The 23,900-nt window shown below is 36.3% G+C and overlaps 3 protein-coding genes across 20 annotated transcripts in view; 1 reads left to right on the forward strand and 2 right to left on the reverse strand.

Moving 5' to 3' along the window:
- The window catches only part of LOC125777147 (uncharacterized), a 495,194-nt gene extending 491,531 nt beyond the window's left edge, over positions 1-3,663 (reverse strand). Inside the window, exon 1 of the mRNA XM_049451400.1 lies at positions 2,224-3,663. Coding sequence (XP_049307357.1) covers positions 2,454-3,419 — 966 coding nt within the window. The 5' untranslated portion in view covers positions 3,420-3,663 and the 3' untranslated portion in view covers positions 2,224-2,453. The remainder of the gene's footprint in view (positions 1-2,223) is intronic.
- The window catches only part of LOC105232674 (phosphatidylinositol phosphatase PTPRQ), an 862,901-nt gene that overhangs the window by 555,480 nt on the left and 283,521 nt on the right, over positions 1-23,900 (forward strand). For 17 of the 18 annotated variants that reach the window (XM_049451209.1, XM_049451203.1, XM_049451205.1 and 14 more), the window contains one exon: positions 3,670-3,827. The exons of the other annotated variant lie outside the window; for it this stretch is intronic. In XM_049451209.1, coding sequence (XP_049307166.1) covers positions 3,670-3,827 — 158 coding nt within the window. The remainder of the gene's footprint in view (positions 1-3,669; positions 3,828-23,900) is intronic. 18 annotated transcript variants of the gene reach the window in all.
- Positions 1-23,900, reverse strand: part of LOC125777143 (uncharacterized) — a 537,355-nt gene that overhangs the window by 328,332 nt on the left and 185,123 nt on the right. The gene's annotated exons all lie outside the window — the stretch shown is intronic.

Here is a 23,900-nt window from a genome sequence, read left to right on the forward strand (position 1 = left end):
TGAATTAAAAGCATGTTTAAAGTCATCTTATTTATGGAGACATGTAAAAATACTCAATTTGACTACAAATGTGCGAGTACAAATTCAAAACGATCCAACGGCCGACACATTTTCATGGCAACTGTTGGCAATAGGCAATGGTCAACTTGCTGTTGATTGTGAAACTGGCTTAATCACTTTACCAGATAACTTTTGTAATATTGCTCCAACAAAAGAAGAATTGCTGTCAAGTGTTTTTCCAAATATTGCAGAAAATTATCACAATCATAATTGGTTGGCTGAAAGAGCTATACTGGCCGCTAAAAATTCGTTGGTCAAACGAATGCAGACATTTTAACCCATGTTCCTGGCGTGGTTGTAACATATTAATCAGTTGGCACGGTTACGAATCAAGACGACGGTGTTAATTATCCGACAGAATTTTTGAATTCATTGGATTTACCCGGATTTCCACCTCATGGTTTACAATTGAAAGTGGGTGCTTCCATTATTATGCTTCGAAATATAAATCAACCACGATTATGCAATCGGACAAGATTAGCGGTTAAAAAGGTCATGAACAATTTGATCGAAGCAACAATTTTAAAGGGGAAGTTTAAAGGTGAAAATGTATTGATTCCACGCATCCCAATGATTCCATCAGATTTACCTTTTGAATTCTAAAGACTACAGTTTCCAGAACGTCTTGCATTTGCTATTACAATAAATAAAGCGCAAGGGCAATCGTTGGAATTCTGTGGAATTGATTTAGAATATCCTTGCTTTTCACACGGCCAGTTATATGTTTCGTGCTCACGTGTTGGCAAGCCTTCTGTTCTCTTTGTCTACACAACAACTCATGGCAAAACCAAAAATGTTTCTACGAAAGAGCTCTAAGATAGTTTAAGTGATACATACTCTAAAATTGTAAGAAACTAGAATTAAAAGTTGAATAATAGGGAACAAAATCAACTTTATTAAAAACAAGTGTTATTGTTTTGCCGTGCGAAGCCCGCTAGTATAGTAATAAAATTAAGTCCAAGTTAATAGCCTTCAACATAACTCTAGAAGATATGAAATTAGAATAATGAATGTTGAATAGTTTAGTAACATTTTCTAATATAAAGCTGTACTAGCACCTGAACGGATTTCCCCGGCTTGATTCTTGCACATTGCAGTAGTGTAAAATGTTCGGTAACACCGAAACTTAGCTCTTCCTTACTTGTTTTTTTTTTGTTTAATGTATGTGAAAAGTTTTATTAGTTAATGTTACAAAACGAAAGCCACTAAATTCATTGAGCCAGAGATTCCCTGAAAATAATATTAGATGTTGTTTTATTTTGCTGCAAGAAAATAAGTTGATTTTCAGGAGCTCCGAATCGAAATATGTTAATATACAGTTAACTCTGAGCAAAACTTTTCCTGCGTAGGTCGATCCCTAATAATTAGAAGGTTTTGGTTTTCGGACTTGTTAATAGTTAACGCCAAAGATGTTTCTATCTTCGGTATTTTAAATAAAATAACACTGTGCCGTTACTAGTATAACAGTTAGACATATACTGTCCAATTTTTGTAGATAATCTCTGGAAAGATACTTGTAAAGAATTTTTAAGGTAATCTTTTCGTATCTTGGGTTACATTTTTGACAGTAGTAATAAAATTAAATATGTACATATGTATATATTTTTTAATGTGAAGTAAAGTCTATACAACTTAGTTCTGAACATAACATCATTCAAATGGCCTCCACGTCTTCTTTTTCAGGAATGAATTCGATAAACTAAATTTTCGAATACTTTTTCCACTATGTCCAATGTCATATGTCATGAATAACATGGTTATCTTCGATCTATACCGTTCTCCATTAAAAGTAACAGTGTTACCAACTTCATTTCAATTCAAACTAACAAACAAATCAGATCTTTTTTCTTTATGATACTATACTTTAATATTAATAACATATCTCGGTTACTAGATTTTCCTACTAATATGAAGTGAGTTTACGATTTATAGTAAAAGTGCACGGAAATTGCAAAATAAGATTGTTCCTTTCACGCTTTTGACAACTAATTATTTATTTGCAACATTACTATATTTAAAAATATTTTTAAATCTAAGAAAATAATTTAACCCCCTTTGCGAGAGTTTAAAATATTCGGATACATCCGAGCTTAGTCTTTCTTTACTTATTGCATACCTTTAACCCAGTTTAAAATAAAGTTTCTTGATTCCTATTATGTGAACCTAAAGGGTGATTTTTTAAGAGCTTGATAACTTTTTTTAAAAAAAAAACGCATAAAATTTGCAAAATCTCATCGGTTCTTTATTTGAAACGTTAGATTGGTTCATGACATTTACTTTTTGAAGATAATTTCATTTAAATGTTGACCGCGGCTGCGTCTTAGGTGGTCCATTCGGAAAGTCCAATTTTGGGCAACTTTTTCGAGCATTTCGGCCGGAATAGCCCGAATTTCTTAGGAAATGTTGTCTTCCAAAGCTGGAATAGTTGCTTGCTTATTTCTGTAGACTTTAGACTTGACGTAGCCCCACAAAAAATAGTCTAAAGGCGTTAAATCGCATGATCTTGGTGGCCAACTTACGGATCCATTTCTTGAGATGAATTGTTGTCCGAAGTTTTCCCTCAAAATGGCCATAGAATCGCGAGCTGTGTGGCATGTAGCGCCATCTTGTTGAAACCACATGTCAACCAAGTTCAGTTCTTCCATTTTTGGCAACAAAAAGTTTGTTAGCATCGAACGATAGCGATCGCCATTCACCGTAACGTTGCGTCCAACAGCATCTTTGAAAAAATACGGTCCAATGATTCCACCAGCGTACAAACCACACCAAACAGTGCATTTTTCGGGATGCATGGGCAGTTCTTGAACGGCTTCTGGTTGCTCTTCACCCCAAATGCGGCAATTTTGCTTATTTACGTAGCCATTCAACCAGAAATGAGCCTCATCGCTGAACAAAATTTGTCGATAAAAAAGCGGATTTTCTGCCAACTTTTCTAGGGCCCATTCACTGAAAATTCGACGTTGTGGCAGATCGTTCGGCTTCAGTTCTTGCACGAGCTGTATTTTATACGGTTTTACACCAAGATCTTTGCGTAAAATCTTCCATGTGGTCGAATAACACAAACCCAATTGCTGCGAACGGCGACGAATCGACATTTCACGGTCTTCAGCCACACTCTCAGAAACAGACGCAATATTCTCTTCTGTACGCACTGTACGCATTCGTGTGGTTGGTTTAATGTCCAATAAAGTAAACTGAGTGCGAAACTTGGTCACAATCGCATTAATTGTTTGCTCACTTGGTCGATTATGTAGACCATAAATCGGACGTAAAGCGCGAAACACATTTCGAACCGAACACTGATTTTGGTAATAAAATTCAATGATTTGCAAGCGTTGCTCGTTAGTAAGTCTATTCATGATGAAATGTCAAAGCATACTGAGCATCTTTCTCTTTGACACCATGTCTGAAATCCCACGTGATCTGTCAAATACTAATGCATGAAAATCCTAACCTCAAAAAAATCACCCGTTATATGTAGAAGGTAAAAAGGAAATAATTGAGTAAACATTAAGGGGAATGTTTATAAATTTCTTTGTTTAATTTGTTATCTTGTGTACAAATTCATTCAAAATTGTTTAATACGTACTTAATTCATTTCATCAACAGTACCAGAAAAGTTAGACGACTTGCAAGTTAAAAAAATAGCAGTTGATTCTTTCTCCTCGCACAATCCCACAAAAACTGCTGCAGTTAAATTTCCGGTTGATATGCTAAACACCAATTTAGGATCAATAATATATATGGCTTTACTTGTATCGGAAAAGGTAAGCTTAAAATACAATATTACAAATATATTATTATTATTGTTTACATGAATATGCATATACATTAGACTGTGCCAAATAAATAAAATATTTTTTTTTCGGTCCCATATCAAAACTTCGTTGAGAGTCACGAAAAAAATATTCTGTCAAAATTTGAGCCTTTTATCTTCATTTTTCAGTTAGCGCTTGCAAAAATAAGAATTTTCGTCAAAAAATGTTTGTTTTCATTCATTTTTTGGTTATACATAATTTAAAATACCAAATATAAAAAAACCCTTGGTATGGTTTTATAGGAAATTAAATTCTCTACAAAAATGCTACTTTCTCGAATTTTTAGAATCAACACCGTTTTTTTTATTGCTCATTCAATTACAATTTGTTCTATGATTTTTATTTTCAATTATTGATAAACACTTATTAAACTTCTTTTCAACAAACTATGTAAATCAATTTTTCTAGGAATGTTTATGATCTCAACAAGTAGTTTTTCTACTTTAATAAATGTGAATACTCTTAAGCTGTTAATATTTTTTATTTTTGAAATAATGAATTTTATGCTAATTTTATCTTTTTTTGCTTTTGTCCTTATTATTGTGTCAAAGCTTAGTAAAATTCATGTTTAGAGTCAGAATTCCACAAATTTCAATTTCAATTTTAGGAATTTCAACCTAGAGGAGATTATAAAGAGCTCTTAACTTTGGCTTGTATATTTTTGGGAGAAGTTCCACCGCAAGGTATTTCTTTCAAGACTCCTGGAGCACCCCATCATGCTCGATGGCTATCAAAAGCAATTTACTGCTTAAAAATTTATTTTTTTTAAAGTCAATTTAAACTTGCTAAAGTCGAGCTTCCCAAACTAACAGAAATTTTTATTGTCGATTTTTATATCAAAGGCTGGTATAATGCACCAATCAGTATCTATGCACCGTATCAGGATTTTATGTTCTTGAATAGTTTATTAGATTTTAAACGAATAAACGTGAAATTTTCCGAAGCTGCATCAACTAAATTTCTTAGACATCTCTGGTACTTGTCGGAGGATCTTGTGGCATTATCATTCTTCGATGAAAGAATCCCATCGACCATCAAGACAAAAATGGTTCAAGCAACAACAAATCAATTAAGTATGACAGAAAATACGAAGAAGTTATGTTTAAAACAAGACGATATTAGTGATTTTATTACTCAAAAATCGATGATTTTGTTTGAGAATTTCGGTTTATCTACAAGTTTTCTAGATTTACCTGTAGATCAATGGGAATTCGATGACGGGTACCAGGCTTTTTTAGAAACTGTTCGATCAATTAAAGTCGTAAATGATATTGCCGAAAGAGCTGTAGCGTTAATTGATAAATATAATGATAGTCTCACTTGTGATGAAGAACAGAAGCAGTTTTTATTACAAGTTGTTGCTGAACATCGCAAAAAATATCCCAATTGTAATAAACGAAATCTATGTGAGTAATATGCTTACTTGGATTTCATAATTGACTTTAAAGTCATTCGAGTAAAGATCTTATCTGCCTCTTATATTACAACATCAAAAATAGGTTTATCATGATAATTTTATGTCAGAGGACATAAGATCTTTTAGAGAAAAGATGTAAGATTTTAACAATTAATGAAACATGTGAATAAAAATAATAAAATACAATAGCTCATCATTTCTTTACTTAATGTAAGCTTTTTAAGACATTTTGTTTGTAATAACTACACTGGTCTACATCAAAATTGCCTTCTACATGAAAATATACTATATGATTGTATTTCACAAGTTGAACATAAATATACAAATTAAAATTCATAATTAGCTCTTATTGTGCATTGTTCAACAGTTAACACGTGAAATTGTTACCGTTTTTTGTCATTTTTAGTGAAAAATCTGCAGTTTTCGTTATGCCGCGTAAATGTGTTAATAGTGTAGACAATTTTTGCTACATTTGTGGTAAGGTGACCCTTACTAACCAAAGATGCTCAATAACACAACGTTTAGAAACTGCTTACTTCCATTACTTTGGAATTAAAATTAAAAACCAAGACAAATCGTGGGTACCACATTTTAGTTGCACACAAATCTGATTAAGTGGCTAAACAAAAAGAAACGTTCATTGCCCTTTGGTGTACCAATGATGTGGAGGGAACCTACCAATCATGCGAATGACTGTTACTTTTGCTTGACTCCACCCACGGTATATCACGAAAAAAGAAACGAAGCATAGTATACCCTGACGTAGCCTCTGTATCGCGACCTGTACAACATGGAATCGATTTGCCTGTTCCTCGACCTCCCGAAGAATACCAGCAAGATTCTGAAGAAGCGACTAATTCAATGGAAGTTGACTACAATGAGCCTACAACCTCACAATCGCCACAGTTTGTGGGTGACAATATTTTTTGTGACGAACCTCATAGAATTTCGCAAGATGAACTCAGCGACCTTATACGAGATTTAAATTTGCCAAAAGATAAAGCGGAATTAAAATCAGTTTATATAGATATCGTCAAAAGAACTTGATGCCCTATTTCAAATCCAAAAACTAGCTTGCATTCTGTAATAACGTAAATGGCTTGATGAACGCTTTGAACATTGAATACCATCCACAGGAATTATGACTGTTTATATACTCCTCAAAATTAAGTTTAAAAGCTGTTCTTCTCCATAATGGTAACACACAACCATCTATTCCGTTATGCCACGCTGTGCATACTAAAGAAACATACGAAAATATGAAATTAATTTTAGATGCTATATCATACTCAGAGCACGAATGGCAGGTTTGTGGTGATCTAAAAGTCATAGCAATGTTGTTGAGTTTACAAATGGGCTATACCAAGTACTGTTGTTTTTCGTGCGAGTGAGATAGTCGGGCTAGATCTTTACATTACATAAAACAAGATTGGAATGCTAGACTAAGCCTGAATCCTGGAGAAAAGAACGTCCAGCACCTTCCTCTAGTTAATTCCCAAAAATTCTTCTACCACCTTTATATATCAAATTGGGACTAATGAAAAACTTTGTGAAGGCTCTTAACAAGGATGGACCAGCATTCAAATACCTGCGAAGTAAATTTCCACGTATAAGCGACGCCAAAATTAAAAAGGGATTCTTTATCGGACCTCAAATAAGAGAGATTCTAAAGGACCAAAACTTCTTTGATTCAGTTTTACAGGGCTTTGAAAAAGAAGCATGGGAATCTTATAGAGCAGTCGTTCATGGTTTTTTGGGCAATAAGAGAAATGAAAATTATGTTTAACTTGTGAACAATCTCCTTCAAATGTATCAACAGTTGGGTTGCAATATGTCCCTGCGGTGATGTAAGTGACGAACATGGTGAACGATTTCACCAAGATATCTCGACAATGGAAAAGAGATACCAGGGCCGATGGGATGCGTCAATGTTAGCGGACTACTGCTGGAATTTGAAAAGAGATACCCCTAACTTCTTCTTCTTCTTAATTGGCGTAGACACCGCTTACGCGATTATAGCCGAGTTAACAACCGCGCACCAGTCGTTTCTTCTTTTCGCTACATGGCGCCAATTGGATATTCCAAGCGAAGCCAGGTCCTTCTCCACTTGGTCCTTCCAACGGAGTGGAGGTCTTCCTCCTCCTCTGCTTCCCCCGGCGGGTACTGCGTCAAATACTTTCAGAGCTGGAGTGTTTTCATCCATCCGGACAACATGACCTAGCCAGCGTAGCCGCTGTCTTTTAATTCGCTGAACTATGTCAATGTCGTCGTATATCTCGTACAGCTCATCGTTCCATCGAATGCGATATTCGCCGTGGCCAACGCGCAAAGGACCATAAATTTTTCACAGAACTTTTCTCTCGAAAACTCGCAACGTCGACTCATCGGTTGTTGTCATCGTCCAAGCCTCTGCACCATATAGCAGGACGGGAATTATGAGTGACTTATAGAGTTCGGTTTTGGTTTGTCGAGAGAGGACTTTGCTTCTCAATTGCCTACTCAGTCCGAAGTAGCACCTGTTGGGACGAGTAATCCTGCGTTGGATTTCCAGGCTGACATTGTTGGTGATGTTTACGCTGGTTCCAAGATAGACGAAATTATCTACAACTTCAAAGTTATGACTGTCAACAGTGACGTGAGTGCCAAGTCGCGAGTGCGACGACTGTTTGTTTGATGACAGGAGATATTTCGTCTTGCCCTCGTTCACTGCCAGACCCATTCGTTTTGCTTCCTTGACCAGCCTGGAGAAAGCAGAACTAACGGCGCGGGTGTTGAGGCCGATGATATCAATATCATCGGCATACGCCAGCAGCTGTACACTCTTATAAAAGATTGTACCTGCAGTTTACACAGCCGTATCACGGGTCTTTTCCAAGATTTGGCGCATGGTGAATATCTGGTCGGTTGTTGATTTGCCAGGTCTAAAGCCACACTGATAAGGTCCAATCAGTTCGTTGACGGTGGGCTTTAATCTTTCACACAATACGCTCGATAGAACCTTGTATGCGATGTTGAGGAGGCTAATCCCACGGTAGTTGGCGCAGATTGTGGGGTCTCCTTTTTTATGGATTGGGCATAGCACACTTAAATTCCAGTCGTTGGGCATGCTTTCGTCCGACCATATTTTACAAAGAAGCTGATGCATGCTCCTTATCAGTTCTTCGCCGCCGTGTTTGAATAGCTCGGCCGGCAATCCATCGGCCCCCGCCGCTTTGTTGTTCTTCAGGCGGGTAATTGCTATTCGAACTTCTTCATGGTCGGGTAATGGAACGTCTGCTCCATCGTCATCGATTGGGGAATCGGGTTCGCCTTCTCTCGGTGTTGTGCTTTCACTGCCATTCAGCAGGCTGGAGAAGTGTTCCCTCCATAATTTAAGTATGCTCTGGGCATCGGTAACTAGATCACCTTTGGGGGTTCTACAAGAGTATGCTCCGGTCTTGAAACCTTCTGTAAGCCGCCGCATTTTTGCGTAGAATTTTCGAGCATTACCCCTGTCGGCCAGCTTATCAAGCTCTTCGTACTCACGCATTTCGGCCCCTTTCTTTTTCTGTCTGCAAATGCGTCTCGCTTCCCTCTTCAACTCTCGGTATCTATCCCATCCCGCACGTGTTGTGGTCGATCGTAACGTTGCGTGGTACGCAGCCTGTTTTCTCTCCGCTGTGACACGGCACTCCTCGTCGTACCAGCTGTTCTTTTGCACTTTCCGAAAACCAATGGTTTCGGTTGCAGCTGTACGTAAGGAGTTTGAAATGTCGTCCCACAGTTCCCTTATACCGAGTTGTTGATGAGTGCTCTCAGAGAGCAGGAGTGCAAGCCGAGTAGAAAAACGTTCGGCTGTCTGTTGTGATTGCAGCTTCTCGACGTCGAACCTTCCTTGTGTTTGTTGGCGTGCGTTTTTTGCTGCACAGAGGCGGGTGCGAATTTTGGCTGCAACAATATAGTGGTCCGAGTCGATGTTAGGACCTCGGAGCGCACGCACATCTAAAACACTGGAGACATGTCTTCCGTCTATCACAACATGATCGATCTGGTTGGTGGTTTTTCGATCCGGAGACAGGCAGGTAGCTTGACGCAGAACCCTATGCAGGGGATGTTTCGCCTTCTCACTTTAGCTCGCCTTCAAACGGATGTTCTTAGGCTACCCAGAGGATACTTGGTCAAAGACCGGAAGTCGTGAGCTGCTTGAGTCATATGCAAAAGAATCGTTTCTGGCCACTCCCAAGTGAATGGCGATCAGAGAACTTTCCTCACTTGCGTGAACTTCTACACATGACTCCATACCCCTAACAGTGATTACAAAAAACAAACGAAATAGAAGAGAAAATCTTTAACAAATACGTTATTTTTTTTTAAATTGTAATATTTCCAATTTTATATAAGTAAAAAGCAAAAAATAATAGGAAATAATTATTATAGTTTTTTTTTATAAAATGTTTTGTACCTTAACGTGTTACTAAAAGCCAAATTTTGTATATTAGGTATATTTCCAAAATAAGAGCTAATTCAAAAAACATATTCTTGTTTTCCTATTCAGTAACCTTATAACCAAAAAATGAATGAAAAAGAAAACATTTTTTGACGAAAATTCTTATTTTTGCGAGCGCTAACTGAAAAATAAAGATAAAGGGCTGAAATTTTGTTATGGGACCGAAAAAAAAAATATTTTATTTATTTGGCACAGTCTAATATACATATATACTATGTAAGAATGGATTGCAGGTGGCAATATGTGTTGGTACTGGACGAGTAATGTGTAGTTCAAATACAAGATTGTAGCTCATCGATTAATTAACCAAGTGTCCAACTCTCCTGTCACTGGAAATGTGAGAACCGCTCACCTACCGTACTTTGACAGTTGACTGAATTGGGTAGGTTTTGACGTTTTGCAATTGGAATGACTGGAACAGCCAGATTGAAATTATACCAAAAATAGACGTGAACGGAGGTATTTGTTTCTGCCATTCAAGATCGCTGAATCAAATCACAGAAAATGCATAATTTAAATATATTTCATGAAACGTATTGCTATTTGATGTATATTAGAATTAATTTCCAATTGAATGTGATTAGAAGCATTTTAATTGAGAACTAACACACTTAATTCACCTTATTAAGTATAGAAAGATACCATAAAATCATAAAAACAGATTTAAATAGTTTCGCCATATATTAAAAGACCAATATGTAATAATTTGCAATCGCAATATTTGTTAGGTGTGTTAATTAAAATGCCCAAAACTTCTTATTTTGTTCGATCTGGCCACAATGGAAAATGTTATTAAAAACGCTTATTTTGAGGTGCTCTCACACTGGAATAAGTTGGGCATCTCATTATCCCTGCAAGTCTCCATCAGCAATCTGCAGTGAATACTTAGCTTATAATTAAACTCTTAAATTCATTAATCACCTCCATTTTTCTTGCTCTCGCTAAAAATATTATCTTCTCACAATCGCATGGCTTGCTTGTGTAATGACGAGTGTGAATATGTCTCACAATCACTTATCGCTTACACTTTAAATGATCTAAAATTTCAAGGTTTTAATGTCATAAATGCAATTAATAAGCTTAAATGGAAGGCTATAGAACCGCTAGATATGTTTTTAGTTTACCGAAGACATTAAGAAAATTTACAAGATTAAAACCATTCTTAGCACCGTTGTCAAAGTTGAACCTATTAATGCATCTAAATTAATTCCTACATGCAAAAACTGTCAAGCTTTTGGACATACAAAAAACTTGTGTAGTAAGCCATCGAGGTGTGTGAAATGTGGAGGCAAACATCATACTATTGAATGCAGAAAAGCTGAAAAAGACCCTGCTAAATGTTGTAACTGCGGCGATTCTCATCCTGCAAGCTACCGTGGTTGTGTCGTCGCAAAAGAACTACTATCCCTTCCTTCCGTTTCTAAAGTTTCATTTGCGCAAATGGCTAAACAAGGCCATACAAATACAATTCAAAAAAAGTAGTCCGTTAAAGATACGACGGAAGTTCATCATTGGTGGCGACTTTAACGCAAAACACACTCATTGGTGATCCCGTTCAACTACAACCATACAAGCAGTTGGATACAATTTTGTTTTGGAAGACCCACTTGTTGGCCTACAGATAGACAGAAATTGCCAGACCTTCTTGGCTTCTTTATAATTAATAAACTACCGAAACTCAATTTATGTATTAAAGATTGCTCAGACCTAAGCTCTGACCATTCCCCTGTGATACTAACTCTGTATGAAAAGCCATTTATTTCGGCCGCCAAGCAAACGTTATGTAATAAACACACTAATTGGTAAAAATTTAAAAGTATAGTCAATAAAGTCGACCCAAAGCTTAAGCACATATCGACTGATATTGAGTTGGACTGTGAGGTTGAAGATTTTACAAAAATAATTCAAAACGTGCATGGAAGAGTACACCAAATACCCGCGTGAATCTAAGTGGTACCAAATACCCAAAACACATCTTAGAAAGTATCCATAAAAAGAGCAAGCTTCGACGGAGGTGGCAGCAAACTAGGTCCTCTGCTCTCAAAACTGAGCTTAATAAATGTACAGCGAAACTAACAACACAAATTAAACAGTTTAAAAATTATTCCTTCAAAATTTATCTGTCTAAATTCACAGCTGATAAGTCCACCGACTATACACTCTGGAATGCTGCAACAAATATTAATAAACAAATAAAACATGTAGCACTATTAAAACCAAACGAAACCTTATGGGTCAAAACGAATGAACAGAAAGCTGCCTTATTTGCAAATCATGAAAGAAACACATTTACGCCTAACGATGGGTAGGTGAAAATAATTGGTTGGACCCACACATCAGCATTTCTCTTGTTACTATTAAAGAAATTATCTTATCGGGAACACAAGACTCAAAAAAGCACCTGGGTACGATTTAATAACTGGAGAAATATTACGCAATTTACCAAAGAATTGTATAAAAAACTTGTAAACATTATAAACAGAGCTTTATGCCTAAGATACTTGCCATCGCTTTGGAAAGTATCTGAAGTCATAATGATACTTAAGCCGGGTAAGCCTGTACACGATGTTACATCATATAGACCAATTTCTCTGCAGGCAGCTTTATCTAAAATCTTTGAGAATGTACTCATAAGTAGGCTCAAACCAATAATCGCTCATAAACACCTAATACCAACACATCAATTTAGCATCCGTGACCACCATTCAACAATTGACCAGGTACACCGAATCGTTAATTTTGTTGAAAATACAATCCATAAAAAGAACGCTTGTATGGCGGCGTTTTTGGACGTGTCTAAAGCTTTTGATAAAGTTTGACATACGGGTCTACTGCTCAAATTGAAATACATGCTACCCAAACAATTTTGTAAAATAATTGCTTCATACCTAAAAGAAAGATACTTCCGCATTCAACAAGAGGATGCATATTCAAACTATAGAAGCGGGTGTTCCCCTGGGAAGCGTGTTGGGGCCAATGCTTTATTTGCTTTTTACCAGTAACCTTCCATCTGATTCTAGTTATATGACATCGACATTTGCGGATGACACAGCTTTCTTAGCAGCTGTAGAGACAACTTCAGTATCTAGTCGACGAATGCAAACAATACTCAACGCAATTACTAAGTGGGCGCATATAATTAAACGACACTAAATCAATTCATGTTGACTTTACCTTGAAAAAGCTGGCATATTGTCCAATTTATGTAAATAACATTCCTATACCACATCATAACAGTGCTAAGTACCTAGGTATCACCTTAGATGCTAAGCTACGCTGGAAATAGCATGTCAAAAAAAGGAGGGAGCTTGACATGAAATTTGACAAACTACCACCTAGTTGGCAGGAAATCCTCGCTATCAATTCAAAACAAACTGTTATTATATAATCATAGTCAGTTTGGCCTACGGAGTTCAACTATGGGATTGCTCAAGTCAAAGCTGTATTGCCAGCATTCAGCGCTTTCAAAGTAATGTACTAAGGACTTTAGTTAATGCTCCTTGGTACATTAGATCTGCTGACGTGCACCGTGATCTGGGCGTGAATTTAGTGGTAAATGAAATCTCCAAAATATCAAAGTTTCACGAACTGAGGCTTAGACAGCACGTTATTGAGGAAGCCTCCAGACTCATCGAAACTGCTGGGCGAGAAATCCGGTTGAAACGCAAGAAGCCTTCCGACCTAGTAAGACAACAGTAGCAGCAAATGTATTTTTTAACATCTAGCTTTTAAGTATCTCTCCTATTTAATTAGACTAGAATTGTTGTTAGTATTTTATTTTTATATACTAGGTACAATGTAAAATAATAATAATAAAAAAAAAAATAAAAAACAAAACGATAACAATTCATATAGTATAAAAAAATTAATAAAACAATATCACTCCATATCACAGAATATTAATAAATACTTGCATAATACTTGAAAATATAAAAATAAACGTATATACATACGAATGCCAATATTTATGCCCCAAATTTTAATTTGTAATTAAAAACTTTCTAATCTTTATCGTTCTAACTTTAGAGCCTCTAAATGGGAATCTACTTAAAAACCTTATTTTAGTATTAAATATTTAGCTCATTGTAACCACTAAAAAAGGAAGATAGAAACTACAAATGTGAAACACACAAAATTTTATTCTTAAAATTGGGTAGAGATAAATCTTTATTTAAAAATTTTCTCACAAAATAAATTCTAATTCCAATAAATAGAGCAATAACTACCTTTGGGTCACAGTCTTCACAACACAAGAAGGGCCTAATATCTTTTAATTTAGTAAAAAGAATTTCTCCTATATCTATTTTATAACAATTTCTATCAAACTCCTCAACAAATTTTATTTTTAAATTTTTAATAATTCAATAAATTCTTCAGGCGGCTTCACTAAGTTGCATTTATCGATCTGGTTTTGGTGTATGAAGATGAATTCTTCTGAAGGAATTTCATCTCCTAAATAAAGTAGTTTCCTTTAAAAAGTTAATTTCTAAACTACTATGTAAAGTAATGGATCTAACAATGGAGTGTTCGGGCCGGGGTAAACCCTGGAAATCCTGCCAAGAAAGGTCACTTAAAACGGAACCATTACACATTAAGAAGAACATTATGGCTATGTTCTGAAATAACTGGGGCTTCGGGTTCTAAAGGCAGCTCACAGTTACCTTTTGTTACGATATTTACGTAATGTAAACCCCACGACTTCCTTATTAAACTAGAGAACATGAAAGGTGCAACTCTGGTCCCTCCATTACTTCTAATCTGACCAAAAAAATGCTCCAAGCTGTCCTGACCTAGCCGTCTTGTCTTTAGGTAAGGAAATCCTGAGTGTGACAGCAATCGCTACAATCGTCTTAAACTATTAATATTAATTAACCACCCCTTGATAAAATTGAAATTATGTGTTGTGTTGTTTCCTAACTCATCTACGACCCGAATTGTTTTAAAACTTTTTCTGCCTCATCTAAAACTGGCTTTGCTCTGAGGAACTTACAAAAACTTTTTAGTGGGTACCATGGCCTCAGTGGAACTACTATTAAAGATATCGAATAATTTATTGAAAAAAGAAACGAAATCCGCGGTATTAATAAAGCTCATACTATTTGAGCTTAAGGCTCCCGAGCTGTAAAGAGAAAGCATACCTGAAGCGACCATATTAAAAATGGAGACAAAAAAATAATAATTTCGCGGGATTTTAATCTGGTTGTCCCTCTTTTCCAGTTGCTAAATGTCAAAACCTATTGAACTCGATTAGCTGTCAAAGTTCAGTAGGTTTTGACGTTTAACAATTGCTCTCTCATTTCCAGTGAGAGACGAGTTGGACATCCCTTTATCTTTGCACTTGGCTTGGCTTGCTTCTCTCTATGCAAGTTTTTGAATCAGGCATAAAGGGATTTCCGACTTATTCCAGTTTCGACTTATTTCGTTTTTTTATAACATCTTCCATTATAACCATATCGGACCAAATAATAATTTTTGGGTATTTAAATTAAAACACCTGACATTTATTACGATTGAAAATTACTTCACAGTGTTCTTAATATACTATGAAGAAACAATTTAAATATTGATGCTATATTAAAATAACTGACTTTTGAACATTCTATACTTAATAAGGGCATTAAGCCTGTTAGCTCTCAATTAGTAAAAGTTTTTAATAATTTTCCATTGAAAATTAATACTATGATGCATCACAGGACAAAGCATTTCATTAAATACATTTATATTTCGTGTTTTCTTTAATTATCGTCAACAAATCCCTCCGTTTACATAAGTATTTTTTTGTTAAAATTTCAATCTAGGCATCCCACGTTTCCAATTGTTAAACGCCATAACCTCCTGATTTTTGACAGCTGATCGAGTTCAGGAGATTTCGACGGTTAGCAAATGCTCTCCCACTTCCTATGGGAGATGAGTTGGACATCTCTTTATTTCTGGTTTGAGCTATTCGTTGCATACCATTAGATGAGTTGAAAGGCTTATAGTTTCTTCATGAATATATTCACTAACAGGGACAAATGAATGCCTAACTTATTCCTGTGTGAAAACGCCTCAAAATAAGCGTGTTTTTATATCTTTTCCAGATCAGACAAAATTATTTTTAGACCTTTAATATTTACTTTTATATATTTAAATTTCGCATTTTCTTTAATTTTCATTGTTTTACATGTTTTATTAGCGATCTTGAACGGCGTCAACAAATCCCTCCGTTCACTTGTATTTTTGGTATAATTGCAATCTTGCCGTTCCAGTCATTCCAATTGCAAAACGTCAAAACCTACAAGATCCAGTCAACTGTCAAAGTTTGGTAGGTGAGCGGTATATACATCTCCAGTGACAGGAGAGTTGGACATCTCTTTATTTCTGTTCACTAATGAGTGGCTCATTGTTTATTCATGAATATATTCCCATATTCCGCGCCGATTCAAAATATATTTTATGCCCACGCGGAGGGGTCTTTAAACAGAACGAAACGCGTGATTCTAGTGACTTCGTAAAAACTACAAAACTGAAACTTCTTTATTTCTCATCCTTTTATTCAATTGTTTTCTTAAGCCTAGATGCAAAGCTTCATCTGACATTCTAGAAAGAGCAGAGCTTAGGTAGATGATTCCATGTAGCTTTATTTTCAAACATCCTAAAATTACAGATACTAACGGATTTTGTGTCAGGCAAGAACATGAGATGCGTGCTTATGACGCACATAGGAGCATTTCGTCTCAAACCCCAGATAAAATTATTTAAATTAATTTTATGAATCAAAATTAATAAAAATTCATGATTGAATATAATAATGCAATATATTAAAATAAAAAGAAGGGGCTAATTTCGGGTGTAACTATTTGGTAATAATTACACAGTACAACAGCTAATCTGGGGGGTGAGAAATTCGAGGTCATGGTGATGGTACTAGGTCAGTATAGTAAAACCCTCAAAGGGTTTGGCGTTCGTATGTGCCAGTTTGTTTTTATGACCTTTTAAATTTTTTCCTTATCTTGATGTTTTTTCGCGAACCACTTGTCCGATTTTGATGAGACAAATTTAGAAAAATTAAGAATTACAATTTCTATTTGTTTTTATTCAAAAAAGTGTCATTTATCGCCTTTTTTATAATTGGAATATAATCGGAATCGATCTTCAGTAGTCGAAGTCGATTAAGAATCGGTTCTTGACATTCTAAAAATCGATTATTTTACGAGAAAACTCGATTCTCGAGTAGAATCGGAATCGAGTTTACCATCCCTACTGGCAGCCATCGCGTGCACATATAAAACCTCCGCACAATAACCACCACAAAAAAAAAATTATTTTTTTCGAAAATTTGAAATAGGCACCTCTTAATATTAATATTAAGACTCCATCTTTTGAGTGACTTTTTGTTACACATTTTCGAAAGTTTTGAGCCTGTTTTTTAGTTGAAATAAAAGGTTGCCTCAGAATGACACACTCTAGTTTTCATCCATCCGTACAACATGACCTAGCCAGAGTAGCCGCAGTCTTTTAATTCTCTGAACTATGTCAATGTCGTCGTATATCTCGTACAGCTCATAGTTCCATCGAATGCGATATTCGCCGTGGCCAACGCGCAAAGTACCATAAATCTTTCGCAGAACCTTTCTCCCGAAAACTCGTAACGTCGACTCATCGGTTGTTATCATCGTCCAAGCCTCTGCACCATATAGCAGGACGGGAATTAAGAGCGACTTGTAGAGTTTGGCTTTGTCCTCTCGAGAGACCCAAACCTCAACCTAACGGCTTAAACTAGCGGTGCATGTAAATATATGTATATTTAAAAAAAAAAGTATTTAAAACAGTGTATTAGGGTATGTATTTATATATATTGGAGTATGGAGCCATGTGTAGAAGTTCATGCAAGTGAGAAAATTTCGCTGATCGCCAATCACTTGGGAGTGGCCAGAAATGATTCTTTTACATATGGCTCAAGCAGCTCACGACTTCCGGTCTTTGATGAAGACCATAGCAAACGAAATAAGGACTACGATTCGAGGACATGCACCTGGAATGTGCGGTCCTTTACTTGGGAAGAGACCGCTGCCCAGCCGTCCAAGAAATACGATGGACGGGACAAGGACTGAGGCGAGTAGGGCCTTATGGCATTTACTACAGTGGACATATAAAGGAGCGCAAGTTTGATGCCGGATTCGTGGTGTGAGAGAGACTCCGTCGCCGAGTATTATCATTCACTCCGGTGAATAAACGTCTAGCCACAATCCTCATCGGAGCGAGATTCGTCAACATATCGCTGATTTGCGCCCACTCCCCGATGGAAGAGATGTACGATGTGATCAAAGATGCCTTCTATTAGCGCTTGGAGACACCTATGAGAGCTGCTCCCGCCAAAATATCAAAATCATTCTTGGTGACTTTAACGCCAGTGTGGGCAAAGAAGAAGCCTCCACGAGAAAACATCCCCAAATGGGTTGAGACTGATCGACTTCGCCGGGGCCCGAAATATGGATGTATCCGGTTTGAAAAACCACCAACCAGATCGATCATGTTGTGATAGACGAAAGACACGTCTCCAGTGTTTTAAATGTGCGTGCGCTCCGAGATCTTTACATCGAACAACCGAAATATGGATGTATCCGGATCGAAAAACCACCAACCAGATCGATCATTTTGTGATAGACGGAAGACACGTCTCCAGTGTTTTAAATGTGCGTGCGCTCCGAGATCTTAACATCGACTCGGACCACAATCTTCTTGCAACCAATATTCGCATCCCCCTCTGTGCAGCAAAAAACACGTCAACAAACAAATGAAAGGTTCGACGTCGAGAAGCTGCTTTCACAACAGACAGCAGAACGATTTTCTACTCGACTTGCGTCTCAGGACTCAGACTACCTATCTCGCAACGTTGCAATGGACCACATCACGAGCGAGATGGAATACATACCGAGAGTTAAAAAAGGAAGCGAGACGCATTTCCAGTCAGAAAAAGAAAGAGGCCGAAATGCGTGAGTATGAAGAGCTTGACAAGCAGGCCGACAAGGGTAATGCTCGAAAATTCTGCCAAAAATGCGGCGACTAACAGAAGGTTGTAGATTCCAAAGGGTGATCCAATAACCGATACCCAGAGCATACTAAAATTATGGAGGGAACACTTCTCCACGATGATGGTGGAGCAGACGTTCCAATGCCCGACCTTGAAGAAATTCTAATAGCAATCACTCTTCTGATGAACAACAAAGCAGCGGACGCCGATAGATTGCCGACCGAGCTATTCAAACACGGCGGAACTTTGACAGTTGATCGTGTTCAGGAGGTTTTGACGTTTAGCAATTGCGCATTATCAATATGCGAATCTGTAAGCGTACATTCCTAAACATCGGAAATAGCATAACTTTTCTGATTTAACACTGAAAATGCTCAATTCTGCTATTTTCGTGTCCGCTAATGTTAAATGTGGTGAAACACTCAAAAATAGCAGAATTGAACATTTTCGGTGTCAAAGTTCAGGAGGTTTTGACGTTTAGCAATTGGAAACGAGCGATGACCAGATTGAAATCTTACCAAAAAAATATGTAAACGGAGGGATTTGTTGCATCGTTCAAGACCACTTATAAAAAATGTTAAATAATAAAAATTAAATGAATTTGTGAAATTTAAAGGTATTTGAAGAAACGTTTTGTAATTTGAAGCATCATAGTATTATTTTCAATGGAAAATGATTAAAAACATTTAATGAATGCGAGCTAACAAGCTTAAATCCTTTTATTGGGTTTTGAAAGATCAAAAAACAGTTGTTCTAATATACTTTAAAAAGTTTTAAATTGTTTCTCCATATAATAAATAACCACTATATAGTAATTTTTATTCGTACTAAATATTGGGTATTTTAATTTAAATGCCCAAAAATTATTATTTTGTTCAATCTGGCCATAATGGAAAATGTTATAAAAAACGCTAATTTTGAAGCGCTCTCACACTGGAATAAGTTGGACATCCCTTTATTCCTGCTTATAACACTTCTCCAGCCTGCTGAATGGCAGTGAATGCATAACACCAGGAGATGGTGGACCTGATTCGCCGATCGATGGAGATGGAGCAACATTCTTTTGCCCAACCATCAAGAAGAGCTCTTCAAATACGGCGTCGAAAACATGAATAGGAGCATTCGTTTGCTTCTTTGTAGAATGTGGTTGGACGAAAGTATGCCCAACGATTGGAATTTAAGTGTGCTCTGCCCAATCCACAAAAAGGGAGACCCCACAATCTACGCCAACTACCGTGGGGTTAAGGGTGGAGTTCTATCGAGCGTATTGTGTGAAAGATTAAAGCCCATCGTTAATAAACTGATTGGACTTTATCAGTGTGGCTTTAGACCTGGCGAATCAACAACATTCAAAAAAATATGTATGTATACTCGTACATGTATGCCACCGCAATAAAAGCTCCTTTTTATAATTTGGATTTAATCCTTATCAAAACAAATAACTACATATTTGAGTGCGCTTCAATACCATTATATAAGTAACTTCTTGAATTATTCAATTTGGATATTTCATTCGAAAAATATTACAAGTTTAAAATTGTAATTTATTTGAAATACATACATATGTATGTCGCATGGTCGCCAGGCAAAAGTTTATAGCAATCGATTGATAGTCAAATCGATTGCTATTGCAGTTGAGAAATTCTTAAAGTGATATCTTCATATATAATTTTCAAAATGAGGCCGAGTAGGTTCGAGCTCTTGACCCGTTTAAGAATTTAAAGAGTACCTACCGCATTTTTAATGCAAATATATTATATATATGTATATATACATATATATATATATAAGTATATATAGTATATATGTAGGAATTGTACCCACGCACTTACAGGTTAACTTCTTTTTGTTTATATTAAAATCGAGTATTGCGATTTCATATTGTTTTACAATTTAAAATGTACAAATTTTATTTAATAATGAAAATGATTATTACAAAAAACGAAACTATTAACAATTGAAAGATATTTTGATTATAATTTAAGTCGTCACAAGCGTTACATAGTTTTCATAAAAAAGTAAAAACGTTTAGCAGTTAATTTTGATAAAATGCACTCCGGTTATAGATCAATTCGTTACATGCGCACGGCTACGCGTTCTCTCGTCAAGTCGTCATATAGCATTCGCATTTTCTGGTTCGGAGTCTGTTGTATGAAACTTTTTGCGAAAAAGGGTTTCCGTGTTGCTCAAACCCCATAACTCGGCCATCCTGCATTGTTTTCGACCTCGAATACGCCGTCGTCTTCGTTATGAAAATTTGACCATGGTTTTATAAATGCACAAGTCGTCGTTCGATTTGAACCCTCGGCTACGCCAACTTTTTTAACATCATTGGTATTATTAGCGTTTACTTTAGTAATTTGATATGGACCCAAATATTTTGGTTTTAATTTGAGACCACCACCAAACTGCGTTCTCTTCACGGCGACTAAATCGTTTACTGAATATTGGTTAGCTTCTTTGCGTCTAAGGTTGTATGTCTTTTTGTTTTCAGTTTGCATCTTTAATATTTGTTCTTTTGCATGCTGTCGTATTTCGTCTATTCCTTCTTGGAGTTGTAACCTTATTTTTTCCTCGATGAGTTGTTTGATGTTTAAGTCGTCAGCTGTACGCATTTTAACGCCCGTTAATAATTCGAAAGGTGTCATGTCAATACTTCGGTTGTATGTGGAATTTATTACTTGTTGGACTCTGTCTGACGCATACTTGCGGCTAGATTCAGATACAGGCACATGGAAATTGCGCTAAATATTTGCGCTATCTTTTACAACTACTTTGTTTAATTGCCTATAATCTACACACTAACTTGGACTACCGTCTCTTTTTCTTACTAAAACCACCGGACTACTAAAATCAGAATTTTTCAATTATGCCGTCTTTGATCCACTGATCTATTTGATCATCAACAATACTCCGTTGTGGTAATGGCAGTCTACGTGGTCTAAACGATATTGGAGTTTCATCACTTAAAACAATATTCCTTTGCACAATTGTTGATTTTCACTTATTCGGCTTATATTCGCAGACCATATTTCGCACTTTTTCTTTCGCTTCCACACTATTTGTTTCATCGATGTCAAATTTGTCTACTACCAAGTCCACTTGCATCATATTAAAAACGTTTTCTACGTTGTCACAAGAGATTTCTCGAATAGAAAGTCGATCACGATTTATTTGTATATCTGCTTGCAAACAAAAATCTTCGCCGATCACTATTTCAATGTCCATTAATTTTGATTGTACCACCAAAAAATTTAAAAAAAAATCTTCATTTTCAATACTTATATCAACACTAAGTTCTCCAGTTGGTTTAATATTATTACATTCCGTACCTTCACCAAAACCTATTAAACAAATGTTTATTTCTTTCAACACAGGTTCTAGTAGCGACTTGAAAAGATTATCCGTAATAAATTGAAATTTACTTCCCGTGTCAAATAAGCAATAGTATTTGTTAAGTAAAAGCTATTGTAGCTCTGCGTCACTTATTCATTACCTCGGGTGGGGGGTAATAAGTGATAGGCACTGCTTTTTTTACTTGAAATATTTCTTTTTATGTTTTCTTTTACCCCTTACCACTGTGGGGGCAAGTAAAATATATAAATAAAAATAACCTTTTCGGCTGTGACTAAATTTCAAATCTGAATTTATTTTTGTTGAGCAGCTCCTGTGTCCAAATTTAAACAAGCAAAATTCCCTTTGGAAAGCCCAAAAGTCCATGGAGCCACCAACTGACTCAAACATGCCTATACGAGACTTGGGTGGAAATTGGTCTCGAAGTGACGAGGAAAAGGTTAATTGCTTTGCAAATAATCTAGAAAAGGTATTTCAATCCAATTTGCCAAAGAACTACTTTAAGCTGTTAATTTTACCCAACACAGCTAAAGATCCGCTCGAGCCTCTTAAGACTTCACCTTCTGAAATTATAGGTATCTTCAAAGAATTTAATCCAAAAAAAGTCGCAGGGACATGATAATATTTCCCCAAAAATGATAATTGAGTTACCAATTATATCTGTAGAGGTGCTCTCTTTGCTCTTCAATGCAATTCTTAGTTTCGGCTACTATCCAATTTCATGGAAAAAGTCGCAGATTATCTTGATAGATGACCCTGGGAAAGACTTAACACAGCCGTCTTCATACAGACCAAGCAGTCTTCTACCCTGTCTTTCAAAAGTATTTGAAAAAGTATTACTATCAAAGTTGTCTCCTTTCCTCCACGAAAATAATACAATACCAATGCATCAATTTGGTTTTCGTGCGAAACATGGCACAATAGAACAAGTAAATGGAATTAACGAGATAAGGAAAGCTTTTGAGCACAGGGAGTACTGTTCAGCTACATTGGAGTCTTATTTAAAAAAGTGGGAGATTTCATATCTGATGAACGACAGATAAGGGCTGGTGTACTCCAGGGCAGTGTTTAGGGCCCAACACTACACATCATATATACAGCAGATCTGCCAACAGCTAATAATGTATTAACTTCAGCTTTTGCGGACGACAAAGCTATAGTAAGCCGTAACAAATACCACATTTTAGCATCTAGAATATTAGCGAAGCATTTAAGTTCTGTCGAAGAATGGCTAGCGAACTGGCGTATAAATGTGAATAAACAGAAGTGTAAGCATATTACATTTTCGCTAAAGCCAATGATGTGCCCGGCAGTAAAAATAAATAATATTTTAGTACCCCAAGCGAACAAAGTAACATATCTTGTTATTCACCTAGATAGAAGACTCACGTGGAGAAAACACATCTCTAGTAAAATAACGTGTATGAAGATTAGAGCTACCAATTTAAATTGGTTTTTAAATAAAAACTCTAACCTTAGCCTAGCGAACAAAGTGCTTTTATATAATGCGGTCGTAAAGCCGATTTGTATGTATGGCATTCAACTGTGGGGTACGACCTGTGCAACTAATATTGATATATTACCAAGGTTTCAATCAAAACTGCTTAGAACAATTACATGTTCACCATGGTACATGCGTAACGAAAATATCCATAAAGACCTTGTTATCCTTATTGAATAAGAGTTGACCCAATTTATTGGGGAATACCAATCACTGTATCTTAAAGTTTAATTGGCACTCACACTCGCGCG

The sequence above is a fragment of the Bactrocera dorsalis genome, chromosome 3 (assembly GCF_023373825.1).
Source record: "Bactrocera dorsalis isolate Fly_Bdor chromosome 3, ASM2337382v1, whole genome shotgun sequence".
In the NCBI taxonomy this organism is placed as follows: Eukaryota; Metazoa; Arthropoda; class Insecta; order Diptera; family Tephritidae; genus Bactrocera; species Bactrocera dorsalis.